This window comes from Mirounga angustirostris, unplaced genomic scaffold (genome assembly GCF_029215605.1).
Source record: "Mirounga angustirostris isolate CCGP_5_RB_7025 unplaced genomic scaffold, mMirAng1.0.hap1 SCAF_9, whole genome shotgun sequence".
Lineage (NCBI taxonomy): Eukaryota > Metazoa > Chordata > Mammalia > Carnivora > Phocidae > Mirounga > Mirounga angustirostris.
The window spans coordinates 122,965,407-122,985,599 of record NW_026991717.1 but is presented as its reverse complement, the minus strand read 5'-3'; the positions used below and the strand labels follow the sequence as shown (position 1 = coordinate 122,985,599).

General features: G+C 37.1%; 1 protein-coding gene across 6 annotated transcripts in view; it reads right to left on the bottom strand.

Annotated features, from left to right (window-relative positions):
* TSHR (thyroid stimulating hormone receptor) overlaps positions 1-20,193 on the bottom strand; it is a 159,016-nt gene that overhangs the window by 59,638 nt on the left and 79,185 nt on the right. For all 6 annotated transcript variants that reach the window (XM_045901332.3, XM_045901331.3, XM_045901333.3 and 3 more), the window contains 2 exons: positions 14,319-14,390; positions 8,729-8,803 (listed from right to left, as the gene is read on the bottom strand). In XM_045901332.3, the coding sequence (XP_045757288.1) occupies positions 8,729-8,803; positions 14,319-14,390 (147 nt within the window). The remainder of the gene's footprint in view (positions 1-8,728; positions 8,804-14,318; positions 14,391-20,193) is intronic.

Sequence of the window (20,193 nt, the reverse complement as noted above, 5' to 3'; positions counted from 1 at the left end):
TTTTTTAGCATGCAAGTTGTTCTTTCTCTTCTTCAGTACTTGCCTTCTACTGGCATTGAATTATCACAGGGATAAAAATTGGTTAATTTTTTATTTCTAACTCTCCCAGCAAACTCCTCTTGCCCAGTATTTATTTGGTACCCTTTAACCACCAGAGGGGAAAAAAATGAACTCTAAGCTGCCAATGTTTATCTCTGGACTGTAGCAGTACACTGAATTATAATATAGCAGGGATTGTTGAGATGCTCTGGGGTGTACTGCATACCTTCCAGTTTTCTTAATTTCTGAATTGAGTTTTCTTTTCTTGATGTCAGTCTTTTTCATATAACCTGAAGGTTTAGACTTGTGAAGGAATAAGTATGGTGGGGGTAAGAGTCTTGAAAGGAGACATATTGTACATAATCAGAAGGAAAAGGAAAGAAGGACTTGCTATAGGTGGCCAGTTTTGTTTCTCACAGGGAAATCTGATCCACCTGTCATGTTGGCTCCTAAGGAATTGCTGTTGTAAGTGGCTCCTCAAGAGTTGAACCTCATGTAGCCTTTTTGGGAATATGGAAAAGGAAAAAAGCCACAGGACTGCCCATTCAGTCTTGGGAAGATCTGGATGATTCTGCACAAGCAAAAATGACTTGAAACTTACATATAGACACCTCTCTACCAATCCATCTTCAGCTGACTGAATGTTGTATAATAGCCCTTCTCCAAAGTAGGAGTGGAATGTTCTGGTTTCACCAGATTTTCTACCAGATGGGCTTCACAGATATATTCAGAGCATTCCATCCCAAAGCAACAGAATATACATTCTTCTCGAGTGCACATGGAACATTCTCCAGAATAGATCAGGTCAGGTCTCAACCAGTACCAAAACACTGGGATCATTCCCTGCATATTTTTGGATCACAATGCTTTGAAACTTGAACTTAATCACAAGTGGAAGTTTGGAAAGAACTCAAATACATGGAGGCTAAAGAGCATCCTACTAGAGAATGAATGGATCAACCAGGAAATTAAAGAAGAATTTAAAAAATTATGGAAACAAATGAAAATGAAAACACAACTGTTAAAAAATCTTTGGGATGCAGCAAAGGCAGTCCTAAGAGGGAAGTATATAGCAATTCAAGCCTATCTCAAGAAACAAGAAAGGTCTAAAATACACAACCTAACCCTACACCTAAAGGAGCTGGAGGAAGAATAGCAAATAAAGCCTAAACCCAGCAAGAGAAGAGAAAAAATAAAGATCAGAGCAGAAATCAATGAAATAGAAACCAAAAGAACAGTAGAACAGATCAACTAAAGTAGGAGCTGGAAGAATTAATAAGATTGATAAACCCCTGGCCAGACTTATCAAAAAGAAAAGAGAAAGGACCCAAATAAATAAAATCATGAATGAAAGAAGAGAGTTCATAACCAACACCAAAGAAATACAATTATAACATATTCTGAGCAACTATATGCCAACAAATTAGGCAATCTGGAAGAAATGGATGAATTCCTAGAGATGTATAAACTACCCAAACTGAAACAGGAAGAAATTGAAAACCTGCACAGACCCATAACCAGCAAGGGAATTGAAGCAGTAATCAAAAATCTCTCAACAAACAAGAGTCCAGGGCTGGATGGCTTCCCAGGGGAATTCTATCAAATATTTAAAGAAGAATTAATACCTATTCTTCTGAAGCTGTTTCAAAAATAGAAATGGAAGGAAAACTTCCCAGCTCTTCCTATGAGGCCAGCATTACCTTGATCCCAAACCCAGACAAAGACCCCACCAAAAAGGAGAATTACAGACTAATATCCCAGATGAACATGGAAGCCAAAATTCTCACCAAGATATTAGCCAATAGGATCCAACAGTACATTAAAAGGATTATTCACCACTACCAAGGATTATTCACCACTACCAAGTGGGATTTATTCCTGGGCAGCAAGGGTGGTTCAACATCTGCAAATCAATGTGATACAACACTACATTAATAAAAAAAAAAAAAAAGGACAAGAACCATATGATCCTCTCAATAGATGCAGAAAAAGCATTTGACAAAGTACAGCATCTTTTCTTGATTAAAACTCTTCACAGTGTAGGAATAGAGAGAACATACCTCAGTATCATAAAGGCCATGTATGAAAAGCCCACAGCAAATATCATTCTCAATGGGGAAAAACAGAGCTTTTCCCCTAAGGTCAGGAACACGGCAGGGATGTCCACTATCACCACTGTTGTTGCAGATGACATGATGCTTTTGGAAAAACCCAAAAGACTCCACTGCAAAATTGCTAGAACTCATACAGTACTTCAGCAAAGTGGCAGGATATAAAATCAATGCACAGAAATCAGTGGCATTTCTATACACTAACAATGAGACAAAAGAAAGAGAAATTAAGAAGTTGATCCCATTTATAATTGCAGCCAAAACCATAAGATAGCTAGCAATAAATCTAACCAAATGTACTCAGAACACTATAGAACACTCATGAAAGAAATTGAGGAAGACAAAAAGAAATAGAAAAACATTCCATGCTCATGGACTGGAAGAGCCAATAATGTTAAAATGTCTATGCTACCTAGAGCAATCTATACATTCAATGAAATCCCTATCAAAATACCATCAACTTTTTTCACAAAGCTGGAAAAAACAATTCTAAAATTTTCATGGAACCAGAAAGACCCTGAATAGCCAAAGGAATGTTGAAAAAGAAAACCAAAGTTGGTGGCATCACAATCCCGGTTTTCAAGCTCTATTACAAAGCTATAATCATTAAGACAGTATGGTACTGGCACAAAAACAGACACATAGATCAATGGAACAGAACAGAGAACCCAGAAATTGATCCTCAACTCTATGGTCAACTCATCTTTGACAAAGCAGGAAAGGATGTCCAATGGAAAAAAGACAGTCTTTCAACAAATGGTGCTGGGAAAATTGGACAACCACATGCAGAAGAATGAAACGGGACCATTTCCTTACACCATACACAAAAATAGACTCAATATGGATGAAAGACTTAAGTGTGAGATAGGAATCCATCAAAATCCTAGAGGAGAACACAGGCAGCAACCTCTTTGACCTCAGCCACAGCAACTTCTTCCTAGACATGTCTCCAAAGACAAGGGAAACAAAGGCAAAAATGAACTATTGGGATTTCATCCAGATAAAAAGCTTCTGCACAACAAAGGAAACAGTCAACAAAACCAAAAGACAACCTACAGAATAGGAGAAGATATTTGCAAATGTCTTACCAGATAAAGAGCCAGTATCTAAAATCTTTAAAGAACTTATCAAACTTAGCACCCAAAGAACAAATAATCCAATCAAGAAATGCGCAGAAGACATGAACAGACAGTTCTGTGAAGAAGACATCCAAATGGCCAACAGACACATGAAAAAATACTCAACATCACTTGGCATCAGGGAAAGACAAATCAAAACCTCAATGAGATACCACCTCACACCAGTCAGAATGGCTAAAATTAAAAAGTCAGGAAACAACAGATGCTGATGAGGATGCAGAGAAAGGGGAACCCGCTTACCACTGCTGGTGGGAATGCAAGCTGGTGCAGCCACTCTGGAAAACAGTATGGAAGCTCCTCAAAAAATTGAAAATAGAGTTACCCTATGACCCAGCAATTGCACTACTAGGGATTTACCCCAAAGATACAAATGTAGTAATCTGAAGGGGCACCTGTACCCCAATGTTTATAGCAGCAATGTCCACAACAAACTATGGAAAGAGCCCAGATGTCAATTAACAGATGAGTGGATAAAGAAGATATGGTGTATATATATATATATATATATATATACACACACACAATGGAATACTACTGAGTCATCAAAAAAATGAAATCTTGCCATTTGCAATGATGTGGATAGAACTCAAAGATATTATGCTAAGTGAAATAAGTCAGTCAGAGAAAGACAATTGTCATGTGATTTCATTCAAATGTGGAATTTAAGAAACAAAACAGCATCATAGGAAAAGGGAAGGAAAAATAAAACAAGACAAAATCAGAGAGGAAAGCCTGGGTGGCTCAGTTGTTAAGCGTCTGTGTTCGGCTCAGGTCGTGGTCCCAAATTCCTGGGATTGAGCCCCACATTGGGCTCCCTGCTCAGCGGGAAGCCTGCTTCTCCCTCTTCCACTCCCCCTGCTTGTGTTCCCTCTCTCGCTATGTCTCTCTCTGTCAATAAATAAATAAAATCTTAAAAAAAAAAAAGAAATCAGAGAGGAAGAACAAACTATAAGGGACTCTTAATCATAAGAAACAAACTGAAGGTTGCTGGGTTGGGGGATGGAGTTACTGGGTGATGGACATTGGGAAGGGCGCATGATGTAATGAGCAGTGGGTACTAGTGGGACTGATGAATCAATGAACTCTACCTCTGAAACTAATAATACATTATACTTAATTGAATTTAAAAAATAAATACTAAAAAAAGTATTCATTCTTTATAAAAATCTAATATAAGTTACTACTGTTAACATTTCTCAGACAACTCAAAGACTTTAGAACACTTTAACACCATTTATAACCCTCCCATCCTTTGTTTATTTGTGTATTTTAATTTTGAGGCTGTAGGTAGTCCTTGCTTTGCATGGTTCCAATATGCATAATATGAAGTTACCATTATTTAGTTAAATTTAAATAATAGCTGGTCCTGGCAACATAGTTCAAGTTGTGGCTACCATAATATATTAACTGTGAATAACTGCACAGAGTACAAACTTTGCTGTTAGCTCTTCAATATGTGCATCAATATGTAAATAACAAATGCATATCATGATAGGTGACCAATTATACCACTTCTTTCAAAGTCATTGGTGATTGGTCACTGAGCATCTGTTATTCAGTTGCCTCCTTGTCTTCCAGTGATAAACCCATATGACATTTTATAGAAATGGATAATTGAAAGAGGGAACTGACCAGCTGAGATGAAAGAGCAGCAAAGAAACAGAATGTGATAATGCTGGAAGTGAAATTTGAATTATATGTAAATGGAGTCATAGGAGAAATAGCTGACCTCGTGAATGTTGATACTGCCACTGTTTGAGAGACTCTAGATATTCAATCAAAAGAACTTAGTGAAGGCAAATTATTGACATCAATGAGAAAAGTGGTTGCAAATAAAAGGATGAAGATGTCCCAAAATAAATGATGCTGATAAAAAAAATCACATTAAAGGAACTCTTAGAAATATTTTATGACATTGAAAGAGCAGAGAATTAAATTTTGGAAGCTGATCCAGATCTAGAAAGAAGTATGACAATTTGCCAAGACATTGATAGGATGCTCTTGCAAGTTACATAGCAAAGAGAAAAAAGGCATGCACTGTTCAAACTACGCTTGATACGTTTGGTTTTTTTTTTACAATGAAATAAAATATTTTAGTTCTAAATGTTTTTAAAGTTTAAAATTACAGTGTATTGGGGCACCTGGGTGGCTCAGTTGGTTAAGCGGCTGCCTTTGGCTCAGGTCATGATCCCTGGGTCCTGGGATCGAGCCCCACGTCCGCCTCCCTGCTCAGCGGAGAGCCTGCTTCTCCCTCTCCCTCTGCCTGCCACTCTGCCTACTTGTGTTCTCTCTCTATCTCTGTCAAATAAATAAATAAAATCTTTAAAAAAATACAATAAATTTACAGTGTGTTAAATAAGTATCAGTTTACTATTTTTCCTTTCCCTATACATTTATAACCAATAGAAAGAAAGGTTTTACTGTTTTGATAAAAACTTTTAAAAGTCACAATCACAACTTTTTTCACTGATTATTAAGATCACTTTGCAGGGGCGCCTAGGTGGCTCAGTCGTTAAGCATCTGCCTTCAGCTCAGGTCCTGATCCCAGGGTCCTGGGATCGAGCCCCGCATCGGGCTCCCTGCTCAGTGGGAAGCCTGCTTCTCCCTCTCCCACTCCCTCTGCTTGTGTTCCCGCTCTCACTGTGTCTCTGTCAAATAAATAAATAAAAATCTTAAAAAAAAAAAAAAAAGATCACTTTGCATAGTTTCAGCATGCAGTTTCATGATCCTGCACCATCATGCTGTGCAAGAATTGCCTATATTTTAAGCCCAGTAAGATATTTTTTGTTTTGTTTTGTGTAGCCAAGGTTCATTTTTATTTACCTTTTCTATTGTTTTTCATTTCCTTCTGTACTTCTGTGCTACCACTTAGCATTATTTTCCTTTAATGTTAAAATTCCCTTTAGTAGGTTCTTAATATGAGCCTAATGGTAATGAATTCTCTTGATTGTTATTTGCTTGAAATGTCTTTCTTTTGCCTTTAATTTCAAAGAATACTTTTGGTGGGTTGGCAGGTATTTACCATTGTTATTTTTGTTGTTCTCATTGTAGGTATCTTTCTATTGATTTTATGGATCCTATCTTTTCTGTTGAATGAATAATCAGCTATCAATCTTGTTGCTACTTCTTTGAAAGTTTGTGTGTATTCCCCCCCCCCCTTGGATGCTTTTAATAATTTTCACTTTGTCTTTGGGTTTTTTTTTTTAAAGATTTATTTATTTATTTTAGAGAGCATGCATGGGTGGGGGGAGGGGCAGAGGGGGGAGACAGAGAGAAAGAGAAAGAGAGAGAGAGAGGAATCAGACTCCCCACTGAGTGGGGAGCCCAACATGGGGCTCGATCTCAGGACTCTGAGATCATGACCTAAGCTTAAACCAAGAGTTGGACCCTTAACTGACTGAGCCACCCAGGCACCCCTACTGTGCCATATATTTTTAAATTTTCTTTTTTCCTCCATGCTGCAGGCTGGATATATTCGTCTGACTTATCTTCCAGATTACTAATTCTCTTTTGAGCTGTGTCTAATCTGTTGTCAAACTCATGTGTTTAGATTTTATTTCAGTTATTGAATTTTTAAGTTCTTGTTTTGATTTGATCCTTTTTATAGTTTCTAATTCTATTTTGAAATTCTCTATCTTGTTTTTAAAATTTTGAATATCTTAATTTTAGTTACTTTAAAGTCTGTGCCTGATAACTCCAGTACTCCAATATTTGAATCTTCTGTAATCATTTTCTGTTGTTTGTTTTCTTCTCTTGATTTTTTTCCATATATTCTTGTTTTGTTTTGTTTTGTATGCCTGTTATTTTTATTGATTTAAAGCTAAGCTTTAGCCTTCATGAGGGCTGATCTATTTCCCATTATTCCATACTTCTGGGATGAAGCTTTTTAGGGATCCGAGTTAAAATCTTGTGATGTTTGTTTACGAAGGAGCCATCTTACTTTGTAAGCCCTGAACTCCAGTTTTTGGTTTGCTAGCCCTATGAGATTTCCTAAACTTCTGTTCAACATCAGTCTCTCAGTTATTGCTTATAATTCACAGAATACCTCAAGAGGAAAACAATCAAATGTTGTTTTTGGGATTTGCTTCTCTCCCCTTAAATCCACTTAAAGATTTTTTTCCCTATCTATCTTCTCTAGTTACTTTCAGATAATGATTGATCTGATGTAAGCTTGCCTACCATAGCTGGAAGTAACATTCTGAGCCTCAGTGTCCTTGAAAGCAGTATAATATAGAGAATAGGGTAAGAATTTTTGAGTAAGACATTTAAGGTATAAAAATTCTGCTCTTACCTCCTCATAACTGTGTGACTAAGGAAAACATATATATCCTCTATGAATTTATGTTTTTCTTATATAAATAATGGAAAAAAATAATCTCTACTTGATAGGTTTGTTTTTTGAGCCTTAAATGAGGGGGTTAAGTACAGAAAAAAATGTTTAGTATAACATCTAGAACATAGTAAGATTTCTTTTTAAAGATTTATTTGAGAGATAAAAAAGTAGAGGGAAGGGCAAAGGGAGAGAATCTTTCAAGCAGACTCCCCACTGAGTGCAGACCCTCATGGGGGGGCTCGATCTCATGACCCATGAGATCAGGACCTGAGCCAAAACCAAGAGTCAGACACTTAACTGACAGCCATCCAGGTGCCCCTAGAACATAGATAATACGTATTTTTGTTTTTTCAAGAAAATAATTAATATTTCATAGTATTTCATAAAATTAAATGGCTGCTTAGAAGAATGTAATGTGATTATGTACAACTTTTAATTGATTGTAATGTACTAGAGAAATAAAAACAGAATAATTACTTATGAAGTGCACTGCCTGGTTTTAATGTGCTAGGCACAGGATTACATGCATTATATCATTCAATATTTATACTAACCATATGAAGTTGAAGCTCTTATTACCCTTATTTTACAAATAAGGAATGTGAGACTAGGAAAGATTACATGATTGTGCAAGGTTAGGTAGTGAATGGGCAGAGAAGCCAGGGTTCAGATCTGATTCTAACCAACTCCAAGGCCAGAGTTCCTAAAGCCACTTCTTTTCTAATCCCTTGAAACTACATTTCTCTTTCCTAATTGAGAAAAAATGTTAGATTTGCAGAATCTTGCACAGTCCTGGAATCAAGTCAGTAGTCAGTAATTATTTATTGACTCATCAACATCCACACCAATGAAATCTGCTGACACAGTAGTAATAGAATGAAATGACAATTTAAGAAGAGAACTTCTAGTTTTGTCTTTACCTTTCAACCATGGAAGTGGAATTTTGGATGGATTAACAAACTGTGAGAACCAGTTAAGAATTTAATCATAAATGGAAGTTTTGACCCATGGTCAAAAACCCAGCTGTTACAACCATCTAGAGCCCTAGAATTATCAATCAAGACTGGCTATGGTGGAGTCTATGCTGCACTTTTCATTGTACTTACATGTGGGTCATTTTACTCAAATTGTAGAAGGAATGTGATTCCAGCCGCTGCAGAGTTGCATCTATTGACAAGTAGCTGAATGTCACAAAAATATAAAGCAAAGTAGAAAGTTAGTCAGGTTGTGAATGCCATACATATCTCAAACATTAATCTTAATAAAACTTCTTTGTCCAGGGCTTCCCAGATCAGGCAACATGATTTCTCCCTAATTATGTTAAAATTAGTTATACTTTTTTCAGATCCCGTGATACCTGAAAGCTTCCCAATTCTTTAGGTCCTATTCATCTCTAAGGTTTCACTCAACTGATACTTCCTTCAGAAGCTTTTCCTGACTTTCCCAATTAGGTCAAATTTCCCCTAAGTATACCTCATTATACCAAGAACTCCTTTCACTAATTATCACAGTGCAACTGTCTTATTGTTTGGATAATATTTGATTTATGTTGTCTGATTAGGCTATATATTCTCTGAATTGGAGAACTGTGTCTGTTTTGGGTGGCCTTTGAATTTTGAGTGCCTTTCATAGTGTAAGGCATGTAGTAGACTCTCAATAAATGTGTTAAGGTAATGAATGAATGGGTGAATAGATGAGTTACTCAAAATAGCAGAAAATGAAAGACATTAGAAAGGAACACAAGAATTAAAAAAGAGGCATTATTAATGGAGTATGTGATAGCATGGGATTAGAAATACAGTTTCAGAGATGAGAAATCTATAATTCTCCAGGGGAACATTCCATAGGGTGGTGACTACATATCCACTCAAGACTTTTCTTCTTTATTTTGATGAAGCAGAAAATTCAAGATTTGTCTTGAACTTTGTAAGCAAAAGATAACTCAAATAAAAGTTTTAAGTATGAAAAGAGAAAAGAGAAACTTCTAAGTACAACTTGTCAAGAATACATAGGGAATATTGTTTTGAAGAGTCTCCACAAATTCTATTCCTGTAATGAGAATGACTAACGCAGCCAAATTCAATGATTGTTTTTTTATTGAGAGGCATCTCTGATATTTGGGAAAACTCAGAATTAATAAATGGTATCCACTTGTAGTCACAGCAGAGATTCTCAACCCTGGCCATAGAGTTGAACTACCCAGGAAGCTTCTAAAATTTACATATGTTCAAGACATAATCCAGGATAATTAAGTCAGAGTTTACGAGGGATGAGGTGCAAATACTTTTATTTTTAAAATGCTTCCTCAATGATTCCAATGTGCAGGCAGGGTTGAGGACCACTCATCTATAGTTTGAATTAAGTCTGTCAGCAAAATACTTTCATTAATACAATGTTTATGAGAGGAGTTCTGACTGTTCCATTTGAGTTTCTGCCATGGTCATTGTGAATATTCTAATGGTCCTGTACTTTCTGTTTTGATTTATCTATTCTCCAAACAATTATCCTTTATCAGGTCCCCCAAGCCATTGCCACTTGTGGATAACATTATGTAAATTATTTTGATCCAAATATATCTTTAACATAGTGGAAACAATGGAAGACATTGAAAAGATTAATTTATTGTGTAGAAATTGCAGAGATTTATAATGGATGAAGCTGAGCCATCTGAAGGACAAGATTAATTTTGAAGACTGCAAACTTGTTTTCCTAAATATTACATCATACCTATTGCTCTAAATTTTCTACTGAATTTCTTAGTTTAGAAGATGAAGTTTTCTCAAGGGGTTACTGGGATGGTCATTCTGCCCATGTCATAATAACTGAAGTTCCAGTTCTCCAAATGAATTATACATCCTCAAAGGGCTCTTACAGCTCAGTTGTGAAGACAACATGTAGGAACCATTTATTCAGTGGGATGAAAGAAGTGATTCCCTGCTTGCTTATCCCATTTTTATAAACAAGAAAAATCAGATCCCACCTCTTCCTCAAATTTCTTCTTTAGCCTATAAGTCTTATGTAATCACTAGGGTGACCATATCATTTATCATCCAAACTAGGATATTTTTGTGAGTTACACAGGCTGCTATTAATAATTATACCTGAATAATAGGTTGAAATTTGTCCTGTCCCAGGCAAACCTATCTAGGATCACCCAAATGATTTCTCTCTTGCCCCCTAGACATACCAGATCTTTAACGATTACTTATGTATATCTGTGTGCTTTCATTCAACAGATATCTGTTGAATATTTACTCTATGTCAGTAAATGGGCATTGACAAAACAGATCTGTTCCCTAGCTTCAAGGAACTCACAGTAGTGGGTAATATAGGTAAGTAAATGGGATTAACATGTAGAGTGATGAGTGCACTAATGTGGTTCAGGGAACACTTAACCAGACTGGAGAATCCAGCATAGTTTCCATGGAGGAAGTCTCAACAAGGCCTTCAAATCTGCCTGGGTGTCCTGGCAGGAGCCAACCCTCCCTCTTTTATTGCCCATCACTTTTATTTTAAACCTCGTATTTCTAACTCTTCACCCTCAATATTAGCAGATTATCTTTTAATAATTTGTAGAAAAGACTGAAACCTTGAGATAAGAATTCCTAGAATTCTCCACCACGAAGCCTATTAATTTACCTGTACCTGCCTCCTCCCTTACTACTACTTTCTTGTGACAGTATAAAAGATGACAATCTTCCTGTAGCAAGTCAATTGCTCTATTTGAATACCATCCCTTCTTGCTTTCTCAGGGACCTCATGCCTTAAAGTTGTTTGTTCTTCACTCTCCTTAGCCTCTCCCTCTCTACTGAAGCCCTTCCCTGGTCTCAGTTACATCTGCCTGTTTGTGACTCTCAAATCTCAAAAAAACCCCTACGCGAGTCTTCCCTGAGCATCCCCCATACCCAGCACTTCCAGTCCTCCTTACTCTACTTTGCTTTTTTCTTTTTACCATACCCATTATTCCCTTCTAAACTAGTATATATTTATTATGGTTTTGGTTTATTGCCCATTTCCTTCCATTCAAATGTAAACCCCATAGGGGCATCAATCTTTGTCTGTTTGTTTCCTGATGTATCTTCATCTCTTAGAACAGAATAAATATTTGTCAAATGCATGAATAAAAAATTATGTCTGTGTCCTGATGTCTGCTGGACATAGCTTGCTTGATGCCTCAAAGGCACCTCAAATGCCATGTGCCCCAAATTGAACTCCTAACTTGCTCCCTGACCCTCCACAGCAAATCCACAGAAAACTTCTCTAGTGCAGCAAATATGCTCATCAGCTACACACATGTCCTAGTCAGACACTTGGATGAAATTCTTCTCCATCTCTCTCCACCTCCAAATCAATCAACTTTCCAGTTTGTTGGTTCTCTCCTATTTATTTCTCACACACGGCCACTTTGTTTTCCCTCAACCATCATCACTCAGTTCACAATCCCCTCTTCCCCAGGACACTGCATCAACCTCCTCACTAGCTTCCTGTCTCCAGTCTTACTCCATTTGACTCCCTTTCTACAGCACAGGGGAATGTTTCTAAAACACCTGATCTGTCCCTTCCCTGCTTATAACCACTCAGTGGGTTGGCCCCTAGGGAAGATTTCAAACTGCTTTACATGGTTCACAAGGCCCTGAACTTGTTTATTCCCTGGTTTCATTTTTCTCTACTGCCCTTCTCCCAGCTTAAGCTCCAGCCTCAACAAATTTATTTTAATTTAACCGACAGCTCAGCTTTTCCCTTCTGCTTGGAACTATCTTTCCACCTCCCCCCGCCCATCCCACCACCCAGATAATGCAGATCAAAAGTTAGGTGTCATTTTCTCCAGGAAGCCTTCCCTGACCACACTTTCCATCCAGGTAACATGCTTCTTGTATGAGTTCTATAGCACTCTATGACTGACCCTATCATAGCACTATCACTCTCTTAGGAATGAAAGTGGAAGCTGTATGAGTATTGTCAGCTGTTGTATGTGAAGCATCTAGCAAAGTGCCAGACACAGAGTAGGGCTCAATAAATATTTGTTGAATGAATGAATAAAGTAATTGTCAAGCTATTGGGACATCCAAGTAGAGGCACCAAATAGGCAATTATATAGGAATTGAGGGAAAAAGAAGAGCTAAAGGGGAATTTGAGGTGTTTAGCTTATAGGTCACTAAATGGTCATGCCATTAAAGAGAGAAGGAAAAGGAACAGTTTAGCAGGAAGATGATGGGTTTATTTTGGATTTGCTGTTTAAAGTGACTGTGGGACATCAAGATGATGATACTTGGAAGGAAGCTTTTATTTTTATTTATTTTTAATTTTTTAAAAGATTTTATTTATTTATTTGACAGACAGAGACATGGCGAGAGAGAGAACACAAGCAGGGGGAGTGAGAGAGGGAGAAGTGGGACCCCCACGGAACAGGGAGCCCGATGTGGGGCCTGATCCCAGGGCCCTGGGATCTTGACCTGAGCCGAAGGCAGATGCCCAATGACTGAGCCACCCAGGTGCCCCAGAAGGAAGCTTTTAAAGCAGGCCTGACTTGTAGGAACAAATCAGGGCTGGAAATGTTCATTTAGGAATTAGTTGTGTTACATAATAGTGAAGCCAAAGGAATGGGAGTGTTCCTTCAAGGAGAGGAGGGTATAAAGGAACTGAGACAAACTAAAGAATGAATTGATCTTTAAAGAATTGAATGAAATGAATAGGAAGCTAGGAAAGGAGACTGAGGAAGAGTAGCTAAGGTAAGATGTTAAAAAGAAGGATGACAGCAATATCCAGGAAATCAAAGAAGACAAGAATTTGAAAAAGGAAACACTGGTCAGGAAAATAAAAGACTGCAGAGCTGTTTAGCAGGATGGTTTCTCAGCTTCAGCATTGCTGACATTTGAGACTAGAAAATCCTTTGTTGCAGAAGGATATTCTGTGCCCAGTAGGGTGTTTAGCAGATCCTTTGCTCTACCCAGGAGATGCCAGTAGTCCCCTCCTCTAGTAACAACTAAAAATGTCAAAACCCCCTGAAATGACACAATAGACAATAAATGGTCATGAAATGAATGAATTTAGCCCAAATCAATACAGGTTGTTCCTGGTTGTATTGTCATTTAGTGTGCCTGGATTATCTTCATTGCTTGTCAGAATCCATTAAACAAAATAAGGCCCTGGTTCATTTCATATACAGTTATACTCTTGTCAACTCAATATGGAAGTCCTTTTTATCCTTGCTCTTGAGTGTATAGCAATTCAGTTTTCTAAGGTTTAGAATTATTTTTGTGTGTTTTTTTTTTTTTTAAGTGAGAGAAGTCTGACATCATTACCTATGTTTCTGACAAAACGTAAACATTTTCCTAGTGGTAAAATCAACTTTTTGGTAACTAGGGGAGATGGACTAGAGATCGTTACATAAATCTGTTTATGGGGGAGATTCCTGGCTAAGGTTTTACCACATCCCAAGATACATTAAAATACATTGAGAATTATTAAATTCTCAAGACCAAATTTGCATTAGAAAGAAAGCATTTAGGAATTTGGGATTAGAGATATCACAAAATCAAATAAACATCTTGTACATAAATTTTTCACATACATTGGAGATGTAGTATTGACCTATACAAGTACAATATATATCAAGTATTTGTCTTGATAAAACATATTTAAAAAATAACATGGCACAGTTGCAAACTTTTATTTATATTTTAAAAAATGACTTACATCCTGGAAATATTGGGCAGATTTGAAAATGCAAGACTGGGAATGGTTTTCAGATGAGTTTCTGTAAACTTCCTGTGAAAATAACATTTACACAATTAGAGTTTTAATCATTGGATTTTTATAATAAATCATCTTAATTACAAACAATACATTATTAAAAGCATGCTGGTCCTTATGATATATATTTTATCATACATAATCAAGGAAAAACAAACATACAGTTTTCCCCCAACAAAACAAGAATTGAGAGTGAGATTCAAATGCAGAAAATAAAACTTCAAACATCATTTTTGAATTTGCAGTGAACTCGTATGCCTTGTTTGACATCATATTCAAATTATTAACTGGAGGCCAATATAACATATTCATAAGTTTATTAGGACTACTGAATACACATCATGCACATGTCAATGGAAATGTCTTGGAACGCCATTGGAATATATATGAAGAGCATATTAAGAGCATTAAATGCATGTGATATATCTTGAAGATTAAAAATAGTGGTATGGTTACAATCTTTTTGTCCAACCAAAGATCTCTTCAGTCATTACCTTGAGCTTATCATCTACTTGCTACAGTTTGGAAATAACTGACTGACAAGGAGCTAATTCTCTTGTGACATCTTTATTGCATATGCAATTTAAAGGTTGTGGCTTTTCTTCCAGTTTGCTTTTTTGGATACTTTTCAGAAGGCCGAGATTATTTTCCTTATAGGTAATAAGACATCTTCATGCATTTCAGGATGTCTGTCCACCAAGATGTTCCTTTTTTTTTTTTTTAAGATTTTATTTATTTATTTGTCAGAGAGAGAGAGAGAAAGAAAGGGAGAGCACAAGCAGGGGGAGTGGCAGGCAGAGGGAGAAGCTCCCCACTAAGCAAGCAACCCAATGCAGGACTCCATCCCAGGACCCTGAGATCATGACCTGAGCTGAAGGCAGACGCTTAACCAACTGAGCCACCCAGGCATCCCGAGTTGTTCCATTTTTGACTTCCTTTTTTTGATATTGCAACTGCTTGATAGAATCCTGTAGGGAAGAAGGTGTCCCAACTCACTTTGCAAAAAGACAATGCCTCACTACACTTACCATCTTCTTCATGGGTCTGTTTTTGCCATATAAATATGAGTAATCACATATCACCCATTTACTACCTTATTTAAAGATATTAGACTAAAATTGTGTGTTTCCGTTCTAGGCTGCAGTGTTTTTTTTCTCAACAATCTATTTCCTTGATCTCTGAATTCTTTGAACTATTAATTTTTGCAGTCATTGAAATGCATTTGGAACTTCTGGTTTCTGGTTCTGGAAGCCTGGAAGTCACTTCTCCCTCTTAACAATAAGTAAAAAGCTGAACAGATTGAACAGACTGAAAACTCAACAACTATTCTAGGAGAAGGGAAGACACAGGGCAAACTGCTCTTCCCAAGACAGCCAGGCAAATGAAGGTAGTCCCCGACTCCCAGAACAGAGACTGATGTGTGGAAACCACAGGGAGAACCAGTGTCAGGGTAGGAAACCTATACTGGGATTGATGAATTGCTGGAGGCACAGTGCTGATAAATTTCCAGGGGGACCTGGTCATAGGTCCACAATTTTGTAAGATTTACCTCCAGGAGCTCAAACAGGTTCTAATGGTAAGCATTAGGAAAAAAAAAAATCCCCTTGATGTTTCTGGCAAAGGGAGGGGAAAAGGAAACATTTGGAAATATACCAGAGCACACAGTTCTTACCAAGGGCTGCCCTCAGGGGACACTATTAACTGGAGCCTGACCTGGGAACAGTCCTGTGCTACTAAGGGGAGAGAAAAAAAAACCTGAGAAACACTGGTAAAGTTCAGAGTCTGGAGGCACAGGCTCACTAAAAGACTGAGACCTAATCACAAGACTATAGAACACTTCCCCTCCCCCAACACCTCACCGTCACATTACTAATGGCCTTATATTTATAGCAGTTCCTTTTACCCAGTATATCATGTCTGTCTATCAAGAAATATATCTGCCTAATTGATGCATCAGCAGGACCAAATTAGTTTATCACAGGATCTATTAACTTGGGGGAGGGGAGGTGATGTGAATGACAAAAGGGTAAATTGTTAGCTCTTGGTGTTTCAGCATGAAGCCCAATGCTGCCTTAATGTTTTCAAAAATTTAAGTCCCATAAATTACCCACCCTTCCTCATAGGTCTCCCACTTACATTCCCTTAATTGGATTGATTAAAAGCTGTTGGTCCAGATCCAAGATTCTGAAGTTAAAAAAAAAAAATGAGAACAACAAATCATTCGATTAAAATCTCCCAGGAAAATTGGGCCATGCCAAAGGAAAACAAAGGATAAGATACACACCTGTTGGGTATCACCCAAGGAGATTGAGTTTCTCAAGCTCAAAGGTAGTCCTATGTATAGAGCATGTCCTAAGGCGTGGATCTTGAGGGCATACTTATCATAAGGCGCACATACTAGGTAATGTGGACCTAATTTGTAACTTTCATTGGCTAAAAATTGAGGGGTTTATTTGTGTTCAGAAGAAAATGACATATTTAGAAAATTCATGTAAGTTTACAATGGTATCTAAGAAGTCTGACTTAGAACAGAAATCCATCTAAATGCAATTTAATAGACTCTGAGTAAAAGATTCAAGATTCAAATAATGTTTATATCCTTTCCCAATGTACGAATTTCTGAAATATATAATTCATGTTTCTTGAATTCTCTCTGTCACACACATATAAACACATACACACTTAAATTTTTAACAAAGATCTTTTCCCTACTACTGATTAAGTTACATTTAATGGAGTTCAGGGCACACTATCCCAAAACATGGTAATTTAGCATATGGAACATTTTAAGCTGGAGGAATTTGAGAAACAGCAGGTGTAGGAAGGACTCTCTGATCCCTCTTCTTCTCTGAAACAAGTCATAAGACCCTCTTGTGAGAGGTGCCCTGACTATAGCCTTATCTCTGAAAATACCAAAGGAACCTGAATGAAAAAACCTTGCTAAGCTTCCTTCAGTTCATTACCCTTAGTTCATACCCTTTGGTTCTATCACCATGACTTTCCATTCTTCCTCAAACCAGCATAAAAATGCTCAGGTTTAATCACTTCTTTGGGTCTTCATTTCTTTATGAAGGCTTTTGTGACACATGAAAAGATTATATTAAGTAAATTTTTATGTTTTTCTCTTGTTAATCTGTCTTTTGTTACAAAGCCCCAGCTGAGGAACTAGAAGGGTAGAAGGAAAAACATACTATTTTCCTCCCCTACAGTTTCTGGTGATGGGGATTGGATAATAAAAGGCTGGGATACGCCACTCACCTTGGACACTGCAGCAGAGGTCTGGGACAAATGACAGAAAGCCAGTAGAAGGTAAGAATTCTTAACATGTCAGTTTCCTAGATCTCTGTCTTAGTGCTTAGTCGAGAGAGGAATGTAAATATTTCTCCTTGCCCTTTCCTTTCCAAATTCAGGTTAGCAGGAAATAATATTTGTAAGAATTAGTTCTTTGGACTGTGACCCTTGTGAGTTTAGTTTTGAGTACCCATTGTATATTGATCCTTTCCCTCCAGGGACAGGTATTGCTTTCCTGTTTGTTTGGGTTTTTTGTTTTGTTTTGTTTTGTATCCTGAGAGCCTTGCTTGGCTTTTTACCTGCCAGGATATGCAGGTCATTGGTTACCTTTTAAGAAAGTTGCCTAGGAAACAAAGATTCTGTGTTTTATCAAAATAATTTCTTGTGCTTCATGTTGTCTTTATTAAGTCTTTTTATTACTTAAGAAAATCTAACCTTCTTAATATTAAAAGAGTGGAGGGTTTTGTTCACAACTGTGTAACCATCTGTATTTGCCTTTAAAATGCTTTATCATCACTCTGGCTAAATAGATGACCAGGATCTTATTTAATTAAGTGTTCAAATCTTTTGACATATTTGACAAATTTCCCAAAATCAAATTCTAAATAAAGTCTTTTTTAACTTTGAACTAACTTTGAGCTTTTCCAGAGGATCCCTGCAAAGCAGACTTAAAAAGAGCCTATATATCCAATCGTCTTTTCTTGTTGCACTTGTATAAATAATTAGGCCAAGTTTAATAAGACTAGATTTATTTTTGCAAATAAAAATAGTCTTGGATTGTCTTTGGTAGAAATGGAGGTGACTGTAGAAAAATGTTGTTTCAGTGAAAAAGTATTACCTGCCGTTGTGAATGTTCATTATCTTTGAGCTATTTTTCATCTTCTTGTAAATTGGATCCTGCCGTTTTTGCATTTTGTCAGTTGTTAATGTATCCAATGTTTTTCCCACCTTCCTGACTTGGCATCACCAGAAATAAAAACTACCTATTTCCCAAAGTCCTATAAGCTGAAGCTGGATGATGATAAAAACTTTTAGGGAATCACAATAACAGATCATGTATGGGCACTCTTTGTACCTATGGCTGTTTAGGTCACCCAAAAATTTCACCAGAATGTCCAATGCTATCACCAGAGATACTCAAACTACAAACCCAAAATTTTATCAATCGTTACTGCCTGTCCTTACTACCTTACCCAACATCTAGAAATCTTGACTAACTGCCCTCTGGATTCAAAAACTGAATTTATAGTTTGTTGGAACCATTAACTTTTGTTTTACTTTTATTTCCTCAGAAATGTCCCTCCTTAAATGCCTGATTATTAATACCATTAGCCTAACTTAGGTGGGTACTCTTACTCTCACACATATCACCACCTTCTGAAATGGAACAACTCTTTAGGACTGACCTATTCCTAGGATTGAGGGACTGGTTCACTGGGATATGGGATGATCTATCAACTAAGTTTCTGGACTGTCAAACTTCTTGGGGAAAATTTCAGACGGGAGAATAATGGGGTTCAGAATATGCTACCCCAAAATATGATACCTTGGCCTATTTAATATTTTAAGCTGGAGGGATTTGAGAAACAGCAGGTTCAGGAAGAACTCTCTGACCCCCCTCTCCCTGCTGAAGCAGGTCATTAAGACTCTCATATGAGAGGTGCCCTCCCTGTATCCAGAGGAAAGGAGCAACCTTATTTCTGAAGACAGAAGGATGCCAAGGGGGAATCTGAATAAGTGGGCCTTGCTAAGTTTCCCCCAGTTTACTATCCTTAGCTCGTGCCCCTTTGTCCTATGACATTTTACCACCACTTTACATTCTTTATCCAACCTACCATACAAATGCATAGGTTAAGTCATTTCTTCAAGTCTGCATTTCTTCATAAAGGCTCCCATGTCATGTAAAACTTACATTAAATAAGTATGTATGCTTTTCTCTTGTTAATCTCTCTTTGGTTATTGAGCCATAGCTGAGAAGTTAGAAGGGTAGGAATAGATGTTTTTTCATCCTCTACACAGCACAACATGTTTTACAAGACAAAAATGTTTGAAATGCTAACATTTTACTCATTCTTTTCAGCTAGATTTCTCACCAAAGAAAGCCTACCAATACAAATAGACCAAGAAGGATAATGGGTCTCAGAACCACTGTCTTACTAATGATACACTATGCACAATCAATCCTAAACAAAAGTGAATGGGGAAATGACAGCCATCCCAGCCTAAGATGAAAATGAATTATCAATTATTGGATGAACTTAGTTAATATCTTGATGATTATAGTGTAGCCTGAGACAGAAGACTGATTTCAATAATATTAAATGAATGAATTATCAGAATAGCAATTGATCATATAAATTGCCAAATTCAGTTTAGCAGCTTATACATTTTGCCTGGATATATTACAGTAATGTATACACTATCTGGAAAAATAAACCCATTAGTGAGTTAAAAAACATAAACTGGTATAAATTATCTTAGTTGCAACTGTAAAATTCACCACATATTAGCTTAAGCTTTCCTTCAC